At 38.3% G+C, this 18,327-nt stretch overlaps 1 protein-coding gene across 4 annotated transcripts; it reads left to right on the top strand.

Annotated features, from left to right (window-relative positions):
- The first annotated feature begins 1,711 nt into the window (after positions 1–1,711).
- ss18 (SS18 subunit of BAF chromatin remodeling complex) lies at positions 1,712–17,363 on the top strand. Of its 4 annotated transcripts, none has more exons than XM_084121103.1 (10): positions 1,712–1,880; positions 4,094–4,170; positions 7,642–7,726; positions 8,949–9,075; positions 9,919–10,098; positions 10,274–10,438; positions 11,089–11,166; positions 12,504–12,626; positions 15,004–15,134; positions 16,560–17,363. In XM_084121103.1, exons 1-10 carry the CDS (start codon positions 1,812–1,814, stop codon positions 16,584–16,586), a joined length of 1,062 nt encoding a protein of 353 aa, XP_083977229.1. In that variant the 5' UTR covers positions 1,712–1,811; the 3' UTR covers positions 16,587–17,363. The 4 variants fall into 4 exon arrangements, with proteins under 4 accessions (XP_083977229.1, XP_083977231.1, XP_083977228.1 ...); XM_084121102.1 differs by having other exon boundaries at positions 1,721–1,880; positions 9,919–10,143; XM_084121105.1 differs by lacking the exon at positions 11,089–11,166 and having other exon boundaries at positions 1,716–1,880.
- Positions 17,364–18,327: the final 964 nt, after the last annotated feature.

The raw sequence follows: 18,327 nt of genomic DNA, 5'->3' as shown, positions 1-18,327 counted from the left end.
TTTTCATTTTTCTCCCTCCATCTCCCAGTTTAGCTTTCGGAAGGTAATCAGAAAAGCTAAATTAAAATAAATTAAAAAAACATTAATTTTCAGTTCCTGTACATGAAACACATTAAACCAGACAAAACATTTTTTTTCTTATTTGGAAACGTTAAAAAAAACAACAACAAAAAAAAAAAAAAACCCAGTCTAGGGTAAGTTAACACCTTATTTTTTTCTTCTGACTGTAGATGACACAAAATATCATCTCAGCACTTTTGATGAATGGTTACACTATTTTGTCGTTTCATCTGAATTTGAGAGATTTAGTCAACTGAAACAGTTTTGAGGTTAATTGATGTAATTTTGTGTCTCTGGAAAAGTGTGATCTATGTATTAATAACATATTTATAAATATTTGGTGTCTATTTGTTAATGAGGGATTTGTGGACACATCAGTGTTTTTGGATTTGTGGAGTAAAAGTTATAGCTTTTATTTTGAAGTAAAAATATAAAGTTAGACCCTTGGGGTAAGATGAGCCACCAGAATTGGTACAGAAAGTGCCAAGTGACATGTTGATATATTGTTATTTTTAAATGTAATAATTATTGTAATTAATGGGGTTATTATTCAGTATTTCAATGAATTAGATGTTAGCCTACATTTCAGACATCTTTGCTTTCATTTTCTATAGGTTAGTTGAGTGAAGTCATTCAATTTGCATTCATAGTGTTGCTACTATGACATAGTTTCAATTAAAACATGGTCAATTAAATATGTAAATATTCATATGCTTGTATAGGCTATACGTCACAGAATAATTTTACCTTTCAAAATGAATATCTTTTACTGGGATTCTGCTCTCTCTGTCATTATTTATTCAATCGCTAAATTGTCAAAATTCAATAATAGTTGATTTAGTATTTTACCTTAATGACAGTTTAATTAATCAGAATTATTTCATACGTCATTTATAAAATTTAGCCCAGATGGGGAGGGGATGGGGGCTTTTTACCCCAGTAGGGGCGTAAGATGGCCTTTATGAATAATTTTACATTTTGTTCTATATCAACTAAGTGAGCAAATGTTTCTATTTATTTCCTATAATAACACATTGGCGGATGCTTCATCATCCTGCACATGATAAACCTCTAAATATGTTACACTTTAAAAGTAAATGCACATAAATGCTTTAATTTTGTTTTTTACAATATCTTCTAGTAGAATATACATTTAATGCTAGTAAATGCTGGTGTAGGAAAATGGAAAATTACATAAATGATTCATAATTTTCATCTTGCACAAGCTTGCACGTACTCGTACGGAAAATGTAAATTCGAGGAGTATATTCCAATGTATTTACACAGCACATAATAATACAACAATGTTGTCCATAGTGCTGCACAAACAGCGTACAAACGTGTTATTGTACTTTACATATGACGCTGTTGTACACATTGCATTTTGACTTGAATTGACCAGCGAAACGAACGCCATTTGGAATTCCCCCTCCGTGACCCTCAGGAACAAACCATTATTATCGAAAACAGGGGTGACACATCTACTCTAGCACCTATATTTTGGTGTTAACCGGGATACCGTGTTTTACATACACACCGTTGGATAATATAAATTCTAAATACTTTTTCCAAACGCCTGGATTCGACACAGTCTTGCTAGTTGTGTGTTTTGTGTGCGATGAGCGGATCGACGCCCCCCGTCGGTCACGTGAGCAGTGGATCGCTCCGGTCTCGCAGCTCAGCGCGTTTGCTCGCGTCGGCCAGTGTGTTTGGTTCACCGTAGCGCTGATCTCAACCGACGGTTAACGAACATGTCTGTGGCTTTCGCACAGCACCGGCAGCGCGCCAAGGGCGATATAACGCCTGCCGGGATACAAAAGGTAATTTTCATGTAATCATTTATCAAGCGGAGCGGAGTTGCGCGTGCAGGAACGGTTAGTGGGCTCGGCTAGTTAGCCGTCACATCTCTCCCGCCAACACTCCCACAACACCGTCAACAACACATTCAGAGACGCGTCTATCGTCGTATTTAACCGCGCACACGAGTATGACGCAGAGCTGAAAATCTCGGATATTCCTGAAATATATTAATATCTGCTCAGCTCTGCTGTTTCTTTGTTAGCCGCTACGCTCTCGACACTCGGATCATTCACAATAGAGGCTGTTGTGTAACGTTACTAGCATCGCAGAGGACACGTTCAGTCGGGAAAACTGTGCCGTCGACCTATTGTTGCTAATAACGTTACTTTACACCTGATTTGGTTTTTAATCACATATCGTTTCACGCACGTAACGTTATGCTAATAGCCGAGTTCTCCGTATCGATTACGCACGTCTGATTTGACCTGTCCACCTTTATTCTTCGGCTTTTTGTTATTCATGTCTGATTTGATCAGTGAAACCTTTATTTTGTTGATGTATGTTTTGCGGGTTTTATTCAACACGTCTGATTTATCGATATTTGTGCTTCAGTTTTCATTAATCGGGTCTGATTTGGTTAATGAAGATTTGTTATTCGGTTTTCTATTACTCATGTCTGATTTAAGTTGATCTGTTTTCCCTAGAGTATTTTTTTTAAATATTATTTTCAGTTTTTATTACATTCGAAATTGGTCTTGCATAAAATTTTCACAACAGAACAGATGTATGATGTATTTTTTTATATAATAAAGCACACAATTACACAGAAATTGTAGCCAGCCAAGCTTTTGTTTCTTGTTTTGGTCTTTCTATGAGCAGCTCTCTCTAAATCAGCGGTTTTCAGTCCTGAAGACTCATATCCACAGCATCCACAGCATTCACACTCTCCATTATCAGAAATATGATGATCTGAATCCGTATGCAATAAATACACATGCATGCATTAACATTTCTTTGCCCTTTTTGAATGATGTAAACATAAACATTTGTTCATGTCATATTCATTAATTTGAGTCAGTTTAACTCTAAAATGGTGTGTAATCGTAGAGGCAATGATGTTGTGAGCAGCTCTGAAAGCATCGCACACACATTACGTGTTTTTCCTCCTGTCTCCTGAAGCTTTGTTTAATGTTCGCTCAGTGTAACACGTTGAATTAATGTTCAGGATTATACATGTCGAATTTTTAGGCAGCAGAATGTGTTTAGGTGTCATCCAGCGGCTCATGTGGCACATCTATTGGGCATAAAACGACTGCTGGATTTGTTGTGCTGGATCCATTGATTTAGTAATACTCAGATGTTATAGCAAATTATTATGTGCAGGGATTTCCCACGTTATAAATGCAGAATTTATAGCACAGATGATTATAAACCATGATCAGTACACTGATTATGTGTCGGCCTGTGAAATTACTTTTGTCCTAATTTCTTAAACTTGTGGAGATAAACCCTTCAACTTCTATTTTTGATGGATTATGTGATAACAGTCATTTTTGCATTTCCAAATGCATGTTAAACACATGCAGAGATTGAATTCACCGTTCTGAGACGAGCGAAGTGCGCATTTCGCTTTGAAACCGCGTGACGCAAACAGACTAGCCTATACTTAATTAAATCACAGCCTTTTGTGCTTCCGATTTTAGTTCGTTTGACAGATACTTCGCCAAAGCAATGGCGCACAACATTTGATAACTTGTTATCATGAAAAATATTTAAAGTCCCCCTGTAGTCAATCATTGTATCCCTTAAAACTCATCTTTGATCACCAAAATGACACATTTAAACGTTTCTCCACACGTTGATCTGATTGGTTACAAGGTAGTTTGTGACGTCAGAAACACCAGCGAATTTCAAGCCGTGTTTTTGAGACTGTCTTTGGTTCACTGCAGTTTTAAGGATAACATACTCAGCAATGCTGTCGACTTATGAATTTACACATGATTAGTCTTAAAGCATATTAAAAACACCACATAGACACATAAACAACATAAGAAACTTCAAAAAACACTGTATAGATGACCAGCTAATGTAGAACGCCGTAGTTTTGCTTTTGATGTGATGATCTGTTACTCTGATCTGATCAGATCAGCTATTATTAGGCTTTTACTCATTTATTTAGTTCTTTTTCTATCTTTAATAATGTTTAATTAACATTGTGACATTTGAAATGCAGTTACTGGATGAAAACAATCAGCTGATTCAGTGCATCATGGACTTCCAGAGTAAAGGGAAAACGGCTGAATGTTCACAGTAAGTTCACATGCACTTTATCTCTTTATATGTAGACCTATGTTTTATTTTTGAATGAGCCTCGGGTAGCCGAAGTCTTACACCAGACGCGATGCTATGACGTGATGAAAGGGATCTTTTGTTAATCAGAGTTACCATTTCATCGACATCATTCAAAGTCTGACTATGATAATCTCAGGTTCTGATTATGTGCTTTATTTAATGTTGAAAGTGTCTAATATCATTCTGCTTGACCTTTTATAGCCATACTGAAAGCAATGTTGCATATTACAAATAAGTGAAAGGAAACAAGAGCGTTCAAACTGAACTAACAAGTTCATTCTGTGACCAAGACTGTTTCAGCCACTTCTGATGGTTATAGTGATGCACCGATCATGATTTTTCATGGCTGATATCAAATTTTTTCTTTTTACAAGCAAACTGGCCGATTCCGATACCGATTTCTGTTGTTATGATGATGTATGAGTATGATTTGATTTGATGATTATTTGAAACAAGTTGTTTATTTGGTATTTAACAGGCCAAACTGGCCTTTGGCTATTAAAAACAATAACTGTAATCATCTGAAATTAACGGCAGTAACTGCGCATCATTACATTCAATGTAATTTAAGGTGAAATAAAAATGATCATCCTATACAGAACTGACGTTTACTTCTAGCTTTTCAAAAGTGTATGCAAAAAGAAGATCTAAGGTACCAACAACAACATATAGTATTAATAATAGATGCTCTAGATAATAAAAACTCTCACGCATTCACCGTGAGACACACGCAATTGACACTTTTCACACACTCTCACACCACACATCCATTTTCTCACGCACAAAAATCGCGAAGACTAGACAGAGCAGGTTACTTATGATATTAAAAAAATCTCAGCTCTCAGATTCTGTCACTTTTATTATGAAATTCAAACAATAAATGCCGTTTTGGCGCTTGTAAATGTGACGCGACAGATCCCTAGCGCACGTGAACCGATCATCTCTAGCAAATAGTAAATAAACACGAATGAACACTGTTGAAAGATACAGTACAACTTACCGAAATGTATACCTCATACATATCGACCAATCAATCAAACAAAGGGGTCAATAAAACAGCTGGAGAACAATTATGTCACATTTACCTCAGGAAAGCCATTTGATGACCAAAATATAGGCTATAGCACATTAGTTGGCTAGAAAAAAAGAGCTATAGAGAGTGTTCCGCTAAATATGTTTACTATATTACATATCTATTATATTTTTACTCATATCATTAAATAAAGTTGTTATTATAATAAAAAAAAAACGCATTATATCTATTATATTTGAGTTATTTTTAACCTTAAATAATACTGCCAGCTGATAGGGCTCTCTGTATGTTTACAGCTTTAGGTGAGAATTTTTTTTCTTGAGAAAAATGAATGCCTATCTTGTGTAGCCTACCTAATATTTATCCAAATGAGTCAATATTAAATCAAATCACAATAATTGAATTGAATTGAAATAATAAAAAAGCGTAGCTTACCAGAAATTGTACCATGTAAACATTGTAACATGTTGTCACTAAACCTATAAAATTCAGTTTAGTTACTAAAATGGTTTGACAATCACAATACTCTTATTGTGATGCAATTTTTTTTTTTTTTACATCACCCCGAATTCCTGAATTATTCTACAATATTCACTAATGACAGTAAAATAGACCATCCTAAGTCAATTTACTGCAGTAATTCCTCTCTCAACCAGTAGTAAATGCATTGAACACCTGATTATGCATGAAAAAAAAAAAAAAAACGTCATAAACCGGCATAATTTTGAAAAAAACCTTGATATAAATTTTTGGTCAAACCGCCCAGCACTACTGTTTTGTACGGTGGCCGAGAGAGCTCAACGCGCTGCAACTGAAGAAAACACATGCAAATAGAAAAACACCTGCAAATTAAGAAAACATCTTCATCAGTTTCACAACACGTGTGCTCCAAATACTCACAACACAACCAAATACAGAAACGCGCTGCAAATAGGACGGAAATGTTTCCGGGGAACCCAATAAGTGACGGACCCGGCTGGGACGTGCTTACAGCCATATTAGACATTCTCTGTTACAGCTGTCTACTTTTATTATTATAATTTTTTTTGCAAAACATACAGAGATGACACGTTTATGACATACAACTTTGTATACAATATACAAAATGTATTTACAATATGTTCAATGTCATAAGAATACTAAAAAGAACAATGAGCTGAAGACTAAAATAAATAAATAAATAAAGATAGAGAAAAAGAACATGAGGGAAAGACATTAATCTATACATCAGTTACATTGTACACATTTTGTCATGTTATGTTAAAATAAGTTTCATAAGAAATGTTAGAATGCAGCTAGGGTCCAAATATGAGACGGCAAGTTTTAAAGTTGAGACACTCACACACAGATATAACGCATATTTAAAAAACTTTGATGTTTTTATAAAACGTATATTTATAAAATATATATATTATAAAATGTATATTTATACGTATATATACATAAAATGTATATTTATTTGCAACAGTTATGTTAACAGCAATAATACTATATTTCTGGTAAGAACAGCTATTCAGCTGATGGACACGCGCTGCGTTGTCATGGGAACATCCCAGGTGAAAATAATGAGGAAATTACGTTGTCTTTCGTTGCTTAGACATTCTCTGGTTGCTCCCTTCATCAACATGGCACACAAGTGCCCCGCTCCCTCCAAAGTGCCCAATTCAAGGGCTCTGCCGTTAGGGCATAGGTAAAGCTCACGAGCAATAAGCACGTCCCAGCCGGGTCCGTCACTTGTTGGGTTCCCCGGAAACATTTCCGTTGTGTTCTGTCCTATTTGCAGCGCGTTTCTGTATTTGGTTGTGTTGTGAACTTTTGCAGCGTGTTTCTGTATTTGGTTGTGTTGTGAGTATTTGGAGCATACATGTGTTGTGAAACTGATGAAGATGTTTTCTTAATTTACGGGTGTTTTTTCAATTTGCATGTGTTTTCTTCAGTTGCAGCGCGTTGAGCTCTCTCGGCCACCGTAGTTTTGCATTATCAACAGATTTTTGATACTCATGTTCTTTCGGGTGATGAATTTTCAAATATCAAGTTTGTTGTGCCGAATGTCTTTGCTGTTGTTCCTCCGCGATTAATTCGCGAATGATTTCAATGTAACTGGAAAAAAATCGTCCGAAAGGATACAAAAAACGACCCCCTTTAGAAGCAAAAACCATCCGGTTCTGATTTATGTCCGGTCAACCGGTGCATCCCTAGTTTCTGATTGATTTTGTGGCGTCTCGTCTGGTGTGTACAGACTAATTGCTTGTCGCTGGAATATTACCTCATCGCGTCTGGTTAGGACTCTGTGTTTGGTACAGTAGTGTTCAAGCACAAATAATCTAGGATGCTGCATAATTCTTTTCCTGATTCAGTCCGGGATCAAAGTGTGTTTCTCGTTTCTCTTTTGACAGCTACCAACAGATGTTACACAGAAATCTGGTGTATCTGGCCACAATAGCAGACTCTAACCAGAACATGCAGTCTCTGCTTCCCGCGGTGAGTAGTTATTCTCCGTTTCACACACGTTGGCCACAATTATAATTAAATATTATTATATAAAATATCTCTACATTTTTTAGCACACCAGAGTGACTAGGAACTTGGAATTGTCCAGCAATGACTTGTTTTTACAGGAGGAAACTCCCTTACAAATTCCCTTAATCATTCATCACAATGAGTAAAACCACAGAATATAGTTCTGATGTGCAGCAAAAGATTGTTGAGCTTCACAAAAAAGAAAGTAGCTGAAAGAAAATAGCTAAAGCATTGAAATTTCACCATAAGGGCAATAATTAAGAAGTTCCAATCAACTAAAGATGTTACGAGTATGCCTGGAAGAGGAAGTGTGTCTATATTGTATGAATGCGCACAGGGAGGGGGAGAGTTCGAGTGGCCAAATAATCTCCAAGGATCCCAGATGGAGAATTGCAGAGATTAGTTGGGTTTTGGGATCAGAAAGCCTAAAAAAAAGAAGAAAAAAAGATCAAACAACCCCTACATCACCACATGAGAGGGTTTCAAGAAAACATCCTCCTCTCTCATCCAAAAACAAACTCCAGCATATTCAGTTGTCAGACACGACTGGAACTGGGACCAGATTCTGTGGTCAAAAGAGCTTTTTGCAGCAAACCCACCAGATGTGTTTGGTGCAAACCCCATGCCCACGGTTAAATGCACAGCTGGATCTTTAATGTTGTGGGCCTATTTTTTTTCTGCTGGAGGTCCCGGACATCTTGTTCAGATTCATGGCATCGTGTACTCTAGCAAATACCAACAGATAAAAAATCAAAACCTGACGCCTTCTGCTAGAAATCTTATAATGGGCCATGGTTGGATCTTCCATCAGGACAATGATCCAAAACAAACATCAAAGTCAGCACAAACATGTGTTCACTGCCCTCGTCTCATTTTTTTCAGCACAATAACACATTCTGTGTGAACAGCTGCTTAAGAGCGGTTAATTAGGCGCACCATCATGTGGTCGAATCATTTTCTTCTCTTAACTCTTATAATTGCCGTATTGTCAACATGTCCAATTGTAATGTTCGCTAACATTTTTATTCAAAACCGTGATTTCTCGATTTAAAAATAAAAAAATCGTAGCAAAAAATTAGTCAAATTAATCTGAAAAATTGCCCATCCCCAGCTGCATTAGGAGTATATGTGCTCCAGAGGGGACATCAGTGTTGAGTAAGTGTCTTTCTGTGTTTCTCTATAGCCGCCCACTCAGAACATGCCCATGAATCAAAGTGGCGCGACTCCTCAGCTCCCCCATGGTCACAGTATGCCCCCCGAGGGGCCGCCCGCCCCACACATGCAGAGCCAGATGAACGGACAGATACCAGGTAAATTCAGACACCGAACCTTTCCAGTGCACTCGCTGTCAAACTCCCAGAATGAACCATTTAATCAGCCTAAATTCAGAGAAGAACTGTGGCAGCTTGTTTGGGAGTATCTTGGGACAAACTACAGTACATAGTTTGCAGGTAGGTTGTTCCAATCATCTTGGATTTAGGGTGTCTCTGTTGCTTCTGTCTCTTCTAGGGGTGTAAAGATTCCCTCATGTCACGATTCGAAACATATCACGATACTGAACTCACGATACGATATTATTGCGATACAATGAACAGGACAATAGAGACACCAGAGTAAAACTATTCCTGATTCTGGAGCTGAAAACACAGAATTATTGGAGACGAATATGCTTGCTCTCTGTCACTGACAAGATATATTTAAAATAATTTAGGCCACTTTTTACTGGTAACATCAGACATTTGGCATTATCAGAACCCACTAATATCCTCCCATTGCATTATTATACATTATATTCAACTTTATACATAGTAGATTAATGTAGTACTGACACTAAAACTCTGAAAAATAGATTTTTTTCTAACTATACACAATACATAGTTGCATTTTTGTATTGCGATATATTGTGACACCCCTAGTCTCTTCATATAACCCCAGACTTGGTAAGAATGTTTGAAAATCTAAAATTTAACTGGAACACTAAAGCAAAAGATATAAATAACCAAAACAAGGGTTTTTGTGAAGCATGTAATGTGTATGTATCTTCTTGTTGGTCAGGCTTTGAGTAATGTTCTTATGATTTTTGGATTGTTAAAGGATTGTGTTTTGGTTGTATTTTCACATTAAATGTTATTAATCTCGGTCTGCTTCTGCAGGTCCGAACCACATGTCCATACAGGGCCCCGGACCCAACCAGACGCCCAGCATACCCAGTGGCACCATGAACATGCCGGCCAGCAGCCATGGCTCCATGGGGGCGTATAACCACGCAGTGCCCTCCTCGCAGGGCTTGCAGTCACAGGGGCAAATGAACATGAGCCAGGGGCAGCCCATGGGTAATTACGGCCCTCGGCCCAACATGAACATGCAGCCCAATCAGGGTACATCTGCTCTCTAGTCACTGTCTTATGTCAAAACAAAAATATATATATAGATTTTAAATAATAATGTCAATCATATCATTAAAAACAACTTTCACTTTTAAGTGTTTGGGCTTATTTTTTGCTCTAGGGCCCATAATGCACCAGCAGGCTCCTTCCCAACAGTACAACATGCCTCCGTCTGGTGGAGGTGGGCAGCATTACCAGGGGCAGCAGAACCCCATGGGCATGATGGGACAAGGCAATCACGTGATGGGGCAGAGGCCCATGCCCCCCTACAGGCCGCCACATCAAGGTATGCTCAGCTTGTTTTGTTTAAGTATCATGTGAAGGAGGTATTGCTCATCATCGCCGGTTGTCTTAAAGAGGACCTATTATGCTTTTGTCCATGTTCAACTTTCTTTAGAGTATAATGTTGCTGTTTGAGCATCAAAAAGCTCTGCAAAGTTCCAAAGCAAAAAGTCCCTCCAGCGGGAGTTATTCTCTATATCAGTGACGCTGAACTCCCTGAAACGCCTTCATCGTAGTCTTGAGTTTTCTTTCGGTAGTGAACGCGTTACAATATTCCTCGTTTAAATAATTCATGCGCAGAATAAAGGGGCGGGCCTGGTTGAGTTAGTTAGTAGTGTGTTGAAACTGGCAGTCGTAAGGGGCGGGACATTCCCAAACACGCTCGAAGTGCTTGGCCAATCACAACACACTGATCCAGCCGGCCAATCAGAGCACATTGTGCTATTCGGAAGGAGGGGCTTCATAGAGACAGGAACTAAACAGAGCGTTACTGACAGACTGGGAAGAGAGGAGCCGCAACAATGGGGAAAATAAGGTGTTTTTTGAACATTCAAGCACGAAAATCTGGACTTTGTTTTTGGGCTCTACTAGAACAGACTTCAAAAGAAGGGCACAATAGGTCCTCTTTAATGGTGTCTGTGTGTGTATTTTTAGGACCTCCTCAGCAATATGCTGGTCAAGAGGAATACTACACGGAGCAATACAGTCATGGAGGACAGGGAGCACCAGAGGGTAGGATGCATTGACTTGCAACCTGCTATTTTTTGTCCGTTTTAATGTTTGTCCTAATTTAGATCTGTAGTTAGTGCAGTAAATGTTTGTGTACTCAAAGGCGAACCTTGAAGTAGGGGTTGAACGACTTTGAACGATTTTTTAAGTCGACATTTATGTGATGAAAGTCGACTAGTCGCTGATGACGTCATTAATGAACAGATAAGCCTGAGCTGAGACTGAACGCGGGTTGTCTTGTGCACAGCTATTGTATATTGAAACAGCGCTGCCTACAAGGTTATTGCTCCTACACTATTATTTTGTCTATGGGTCGTTATATTGCTCACAGATTTCTGCTCGTTCTAAATCAGTTACAAAGTTGCACAGTAAAGATTTCATTTATATGATTGCATTAGTGAGAGTGATTGCGTGTGAATTAATTCTGTGGGTTTTAGTTACTAAGAAATATATGCTGGAACTTTACTGTTTCTAAGCCATTTCATTGATAAATCACAGAACATCATTGACAGTAAGTTTCTGCGCTACTGAATATTTCTGTGCACGTGGTGTGTGAGCTACTGTCTGTATGTGTGTGCGTTACAATGCAGCAGCGCATTCGTTTAGAACGGTGATTAACTTATGTGTACAATTAGCTGTTTAAAACGTGCATTCACCCGATCAGTTTTGAGCATCCAGGCGGTTATCAAACATGTCTTGTGGAGCGCTTGGAGTATCCATTTATTTGTAATTTTAACTGTTGGAAATGGAGTGTAAAAGTGGGTGTCAAAGATTTCTTATCCTGCTGCGCCCTCTGTAGGCCATGATCAGCGACTAGTTGACGTCAAGCTTAAAGCGTCATGGCAGAGCATTAAAGTCGACAAGTCTATGCAACCCCAACCTTGAAAGCCCATCATCCTTGCTATTATAAAACCCGAGTTTTTCCACTCCAAAATCAAACCAAAGAAATAACAAATATATTTTGCTCAAAAGAAAGTTGAAATGTGCTTAAATATCATGAAAATCTACTGTGTATACTAGGGCTGGGTTGACAAGATTGATGAATCGATTTCAATATTTTGATGAACTGATATCGATTCTTATATCCCAAGATCAATCTTTGATATTCATTCAAGATAAATGTGTCTGCCATCCAATAATTACAGTAAGCTTTGTTGCTTTTGATTGCTTTAGATTTTTGTGTACTTCCCTCCCACTCCCCCCTCCCAGCCTGAATGTAGTAGTGCAGGAGGGCGAACAGTTGTGCATGATGTGCTGGAGTTCCTGCAAACACGGTTCATATTACTTAGCGGATAGCCTTGATAAAGTCTTTGTTAATTGCCTGGTCTTTTTTCCTGTAGGAAACGCACAGTATGGTCAGCAGCAAGAGGCGTATCAGCAGGGTCCACCGCAGCAGCAGGGTTACCCACCGCAGCAGCAGTACACCGGACAGCAGGGGTACCCCGGACAACAGCAGGCCTACGGTAGGAATGATATCATCACTTTGACAGATTAAGTCTGGGGTAGGATCTTCTTGCTGGGTCTTAAAAAAATGCTTTTTTTCATTCACACAATAACATCCCTGAATGAACAAATCAAACAAAAGTAATTGAAATAGCTTAACACAAAAAATGTTTCAAGTGGTTTCCTGAAAACCAACTGAAAATGCAACTTGTAATGACTTCTACAGTCTCAAAATAAATAGAATGGTCCAAAAAGTTAAGAGAAGATCTTATTGCCCCTTACAAACAAACAAGGAACCGGAGACAAAAAGATGGCGGAGGAACTAAATCTCCCTAGAGAATCTGTTGGAAGCATAGTTCGCAAGTTCAAAGTTAAAGGAACAGTGGTTACACTACCTGGACGGGGCAGGAAAAGGCAGCTATCAACAGCTGCAAACAGATTTCTGAGAAGGCAAGTTTGGAAAATCCCTCGAGTGACTGCCAAAGACCTGCAGCAAGACTTGGTGGCAACAACAGGCACTGAGGTTTCAGCTTGCACAGTAAAGCTCGTACTAAACGCATGCCAAAACTCTTAAGATGTACACCACTACTGACCCAAAAGCACAAGAGAAGTCGGCTCCAATGTGGGATTCTGTTCTGTGGAGCGATGAAACAAAACTGGAACTTTTTGGCCCTATGGATCAGCGGTATGTCTGGAGGAAGAAGAATGAAGCATTTGCTGAAAAGAACACTCTGTCTACAGTTAAGCAAGGTGGTGCTCGTGGTGCTCTGGGGCTGCTTTATATCATCTGGCTCTGGAAACCTGCAGCGTGTGGAAGGCAAGATGAAAAGAAAACGTCATGCCGTCAGTGAGGAAGCTGAAGCTTTGGGCGTCATTGGACCTTCCAACAGGACAATGATCCCAAGCATAACTCAAATTCCACCAAGTCAAGTCAAAATTTATTTCTATAGCACATTTAAAAGCAACAGAGTTGCACCAAAGTGCTGTATAATAAAACATATATAAGTATATAAAGAGTATATAAAGAAGAAAGCGTAAAAAGAAATCATGCAGCCTACAAAATATTAACACATTAAACAAAATACAATAAAAAGTATAAAATAAACCTTTATCTAATCAAAAGACAGAGAGAACAAATAAGATTTAAGAGCTGATTTAAAACTGGCGATTGAAGGAGCAGACCTCACATTTAAAGGGTTAGTTCGCCCAAAAATGAAAATTAGCCCATGATTTACTCACCCTCAAGCCATTCTTTCAGACGAATACAACAGAGTTATATTAAAAAATGTCCTGGCTCTTCCAAGCTTTATCATGGCAGTGAATGGTTGTTTCTGTTTTGAAGTCCATCAAAGTGCATCCATCCATCATAAAAGTGCTCCACGCGGCTCTGCGGGGGTTAATATAGGTCTTCTGAAGTGAAGTGACGCGTTTGTGTAAGAAAAATATCCATATTTAAAACTTTATCGACTAAAATAACTAGCTTCCGGCAGACGGAAGCGCAGAGGATAGAGCAAAACAAAACACCAGTCACAAATTAGAAGTCTAAAACGAGAATTTTTAAAGAGAAATGTCGGAGGAGCTTGAGTTTGTTGCCCAGGCCTGTTTGTTTGAACCGCGAGAGGCGTCTAAACTTACGATACTCCTGCATCCTACATGCGTCACGAGTTACTCTTGTGGCGCAAGTCGACTTGCGTAGTGTGCGTACGGTCGTCTGCCGTAAAGCTGGTAGATAAAAACTCAGTTTTAGCTGGGAGATAACAACATGCTACCAAGTTTCTTTTGCACCAAGTCCTGGAAGATACAGGGGCATCACCGTCACCTGGCTTGAACCCCATAGATAATCTCTGGTGGGGTTTAAAGAAGGCGGTTGCTGCAGCAAACCCAAGTATTTTACTGAACTGGAGGCCATTGTTCATGAGGAATGGGCTAAAGATTCCTCAGAAACGCTGCCAGAAGCTGGTGTCTGGTTATACATCTCGTTTGCAGCAGGTCGTAACAGCAAAAGGCGTTATAAGTACTGAAGATGCTTGCCATGAATGGGTTGAATAATTTTTAGTTCAATTTGGGGAAACCACTTCAAACATTTGTTGTTGAGCTATTTTAATTACTTTTGTTTGATTTGTTCTTTGCAAACAGCTGAAAGTCTGTAAATTTTGCCAATAAACCTGATTTGCAATGGGGGTTGAATAATTTCGATTATAACTGTATAGTTAGTAGAATGTCTAAAGTAGACCAATTAAAATAAAGCATTACCAATAACTAGTAAGTTGAACAAATCGTGAAGGTCAGCAATATGGTTAATCGACCTTCAGTCTACATTCCTGGTAAGAATGCGGAGTATAAACTTCAACGTTCATTTATTCCCATCAGTGAATACACCTCCTTTTATACCAACAGGTCCGTCTCAGGGCGCTCCAAGTCAGTACCCAAACTACCCCCAGAGCCAAGGGCAGCAGTATTCAGCCTACAGACCACCACAGCCTGGACCACCACAGGGACAGCCGCAGCGCCCCTATGCGTTTGACCAGGTGAGAGACCTCTCACAACGCTCATGTAGTCAGAGCAGGTTCTACAGATGGCGGCACCAGCACCTGATTTTCTAGCTCCGAAAAATTTATCATAAAGTTGATTTAATCATACAATTACTATTGTTTTGCTTTAAAAAGTACAGTTACTAACAATATTACATGATGTTGTTTTTTCATTTACTGAAAATGTAACCGTAAAGCAGTGAGCTTGAATTGATATGCAGATAGAATTAACTTTTATTAACAATAGTAATGTGCAAAAACCTCATTTTTATTAGGGGAAAGTTAAATATTCAGCTTTTATGTACCATTGTTGTGCTATAGTATCATAATGAAGTGACTGACAGCTTCAGTGATTATAAAATGAGTGCTCTTTAATAGTTTCCTGTGAAGGTTTTTGTGATCCTACTTTTTCTATATATTAAGGATTGAAAATGGCTAATAAGCCATCTACTGGTTAGAGTGGGCATTTCATGTCTTTTTTTTATGATTGCCACAAAGTGTTAGTTTTCCTACATCTTTAAACTGTTGTTTTAATATCACATGGGTATTTAGAGCTTTGAAGTGCTGGAAAAGTGTGAAGCACTTGAAAGTTCTAATGGTTGTACTGAGATGAATAATGTAAAAAAACGTTTGACTATTTCTGCCACAATACCACGGTTACAGTTAGGGTTGCTACATTAAATCCAAGGTGAATGTGATTTGTGGATTGAAAAGTCTTTAACTTGTTTGTTCGTGGTACAATGTTTCTCCTGGTTTCCACGTCAGCTCTGTTTGATCTGATATCTGTGGTTTATAACAGAATTCTGCACTGAATTTGATGCTTCTCACTAGATCTCGCTGTGATGTTATTCATTTTGCGGCAAATCCAAACACTTTCTCACTGGATCTCCCAGCGCTGTGTAGTAACAGTGTCGTGTGATCGAGATCGGCCCACGAGTAAACCTGTTCTTAGCTCAAACAAGTAGCGTGATTTTTGTTCTGCTTTCGTTTCATTTGCCATTTTATGTTTTTCATATGCAACCCGAAATGACAGCTCTCATCAGTTGGTCAACGATGTGACAGTCGTAGTCTGGAGCCCTGACTTGAGATATTTGTTTATAAATACCCTGTTTAAATGAGAATTTGAGGTGTTTACAGTGTGACTGTAATCTGCTGGTGGCATCATGTTCACTAATTTAGTCATTTCTTCGTGCTCTCTTTTGAATACTCATCTGTGGTGACAACAACTCCTTTTCAAACATTTGTTTCTCACTGTCTTGGAATCCTTAAATATTTTGGATTAATTGAATCGTCTCATTTATGTCTTCAAAAGAAAAAGAAATAGAAACTAATGTTTTCAAGTGTAACACATGACTCTTTTCAGTAAAACAATGTCAGTTGTCTTGCTAGCTGTGTTGCTTCACCTTGTGCCTTTCCTTGCAGGGGCAGTATGGCAACTACCAGCAGTAGATGAGGAGGATTTGACTTCCTGCCCTTGCGTCTCCCATTTGGAGCTGTGTGTGATCCGGTGAAGGGCTACTGCGCTCTCAAGATCTCTATACATCACCTATGAAGAGATGAATCTTCCCCGCTAATGTAGACTGAACTCTTCATTCGGCCACAAGCATTTGAACAAACTGAACGATGATTTGCTCGATATCAGCACAGGTGATCTAATTGTGAAACGCCACAAAACTCAATTGACAAAAAAAGAGAAACCGTTCATATTTTCAGAATTTCCTGTCAACTCTTATGTGCATTTTTAGGTTTAACAGAGAAGCAATTTCATAGCAGCAATGCCTTAAGTGAAACAGCTGCCTTATTTACAGCAACTTACAAAATCAGTGAAAATACATAAACATACACACACACACAGCAATGTTCATAAGCTATGGAACGTGTTTTGTTTTTATAATAAAATTCATTGTGTGTTGTTGTTGTTTTCTTCTCCTCTCCCGCAAATGTCAGAGAAGCAATAATGCTGAGGTGCGAATGAAGGCTAGCGGAGAGGTGAAAATGGTTTTATATTTCAGGTTCAAAACTATGCTATGATGTATAAATGTATTTTATGCTTTATCAAATAGAGCTCAGATTGAGTCCAGGTGTTGAACAGTAGCTCAAAGTGTTGTCCCGTGTGCTTATTGATTGTATTGAATTTTTTTTTCTTGTTTTGTTTTTGGAGGTGGGACGTTCCATTTAAAATATGTATGTCTTGCTGAAATTTGATTAAAACGATCTGGTACTGTAGTGGTTTGTATTTAAGTCATGTTTGAATTATGGTGCAGTTTTTTTATTTTTTTATTAAGTGGACCTAAGAGTCTCAATGAAATTGTCAAACTTGCTATCAAAGCAGCAATTTGTCTTTTTTTTAGGGTCTAGTATGTTGTAGGGTACCTGATTAGAGGTGGTTGCTAATGATGTTTTATCTTCAGTTAGCCTATAATATGTATGTTTTTGCTTCTCCAGTTCAGTTTAGAGAGTGTGTGTAGAAGCTACACACAATCAAGTATGGGCTACACACCTGTGAGATGTTTTTTTAAAATATATATATAGAGAGAGAGATAATGACTTAAACGCTGATATAATTGACATTTTACCAATAAATAAAAATAGCACTTAATTCCAATGCAAACCGACATGCAAGTAAAACCAGGGAATATGCGCTCTCCAGCCTGTAGCTCTTTAACTCTTGTTTCTTGAAGAGTCTGAAGTGGATGTTGGTCAACGAGAAGGCATCAGAAAATGAGACGTTTCATAAATTATTCAGTAAAATAAATAATGTTGGCTGTTGCGCATAGACCCAATGAAATCAAAATGAGAGCTTTATGGGTTTTAGCCTTGTGGTTATCTATATGCACTCCTAAACAATAACAAAATTTGCATTTAGAAGATAAATGCGTAATTTGTTCTCTTTTCCACAAATAATGTTACATTTTTTGACTCATTCTGAACTTCAGAATATCAGATTTTCTGTCCAGTCACTGTAGTCTCTCTAGAAGCTAAAGTGTCCCGCCCCCTTCATTGTAAATTCACCTCTCTGATGTTGTTGTTGCTGAGCGAGAGAAACCAGCAAGCAATGTGCATTGGATGAGAAGAAAATGGCTTGATTATACCTGCTGAATTATATATTCCACCTGCATCTGACTAAAGCCTAGTCACTTGTTTACTACACTGCTCAAAAAATTAAGGGATCACTTAAATCACACATTGG

The sequence above is a fragment of the Abramis brama genome (genome assembly GCF_963993115.1).
Source record: "Abramis brama genome assembly, chromosome: 7".
Taxonomy (NCBI): Eukaryota; Metazoa; Chordata; class Actinopteri; order Cypriniformes; family Leuciscidae; genus Abramis; species Abramis brama.
The sequence above is the reverse complement of the archived record's forward strand: the minus strand, read 5'-3'. Positions and strand labels throughout refer to the sequence as shown.

Coding starts and splice junctions, on each gene's coding strand:
- ss18 (XM_084121102.1), top strand. CDS start 1,812: ATGTCTGTGGCTTTCGCACAGCACCGGCAGCGCGCCAAGGGCGATATA. Junction 1,881..4,093: donor CGCCTGCCGGGATACAAAAG/GTAATTTTCATG, acceptor TTTGAAATGCAG/TTACTGGATGAAAACAATCA. Junction 9,076..9,918: donor GATGAACGGACAGATACCAG/GTAAATTCAGAC, acceptor CTGCTTCTGCAG/GTCCGAACCACATGTCCATA.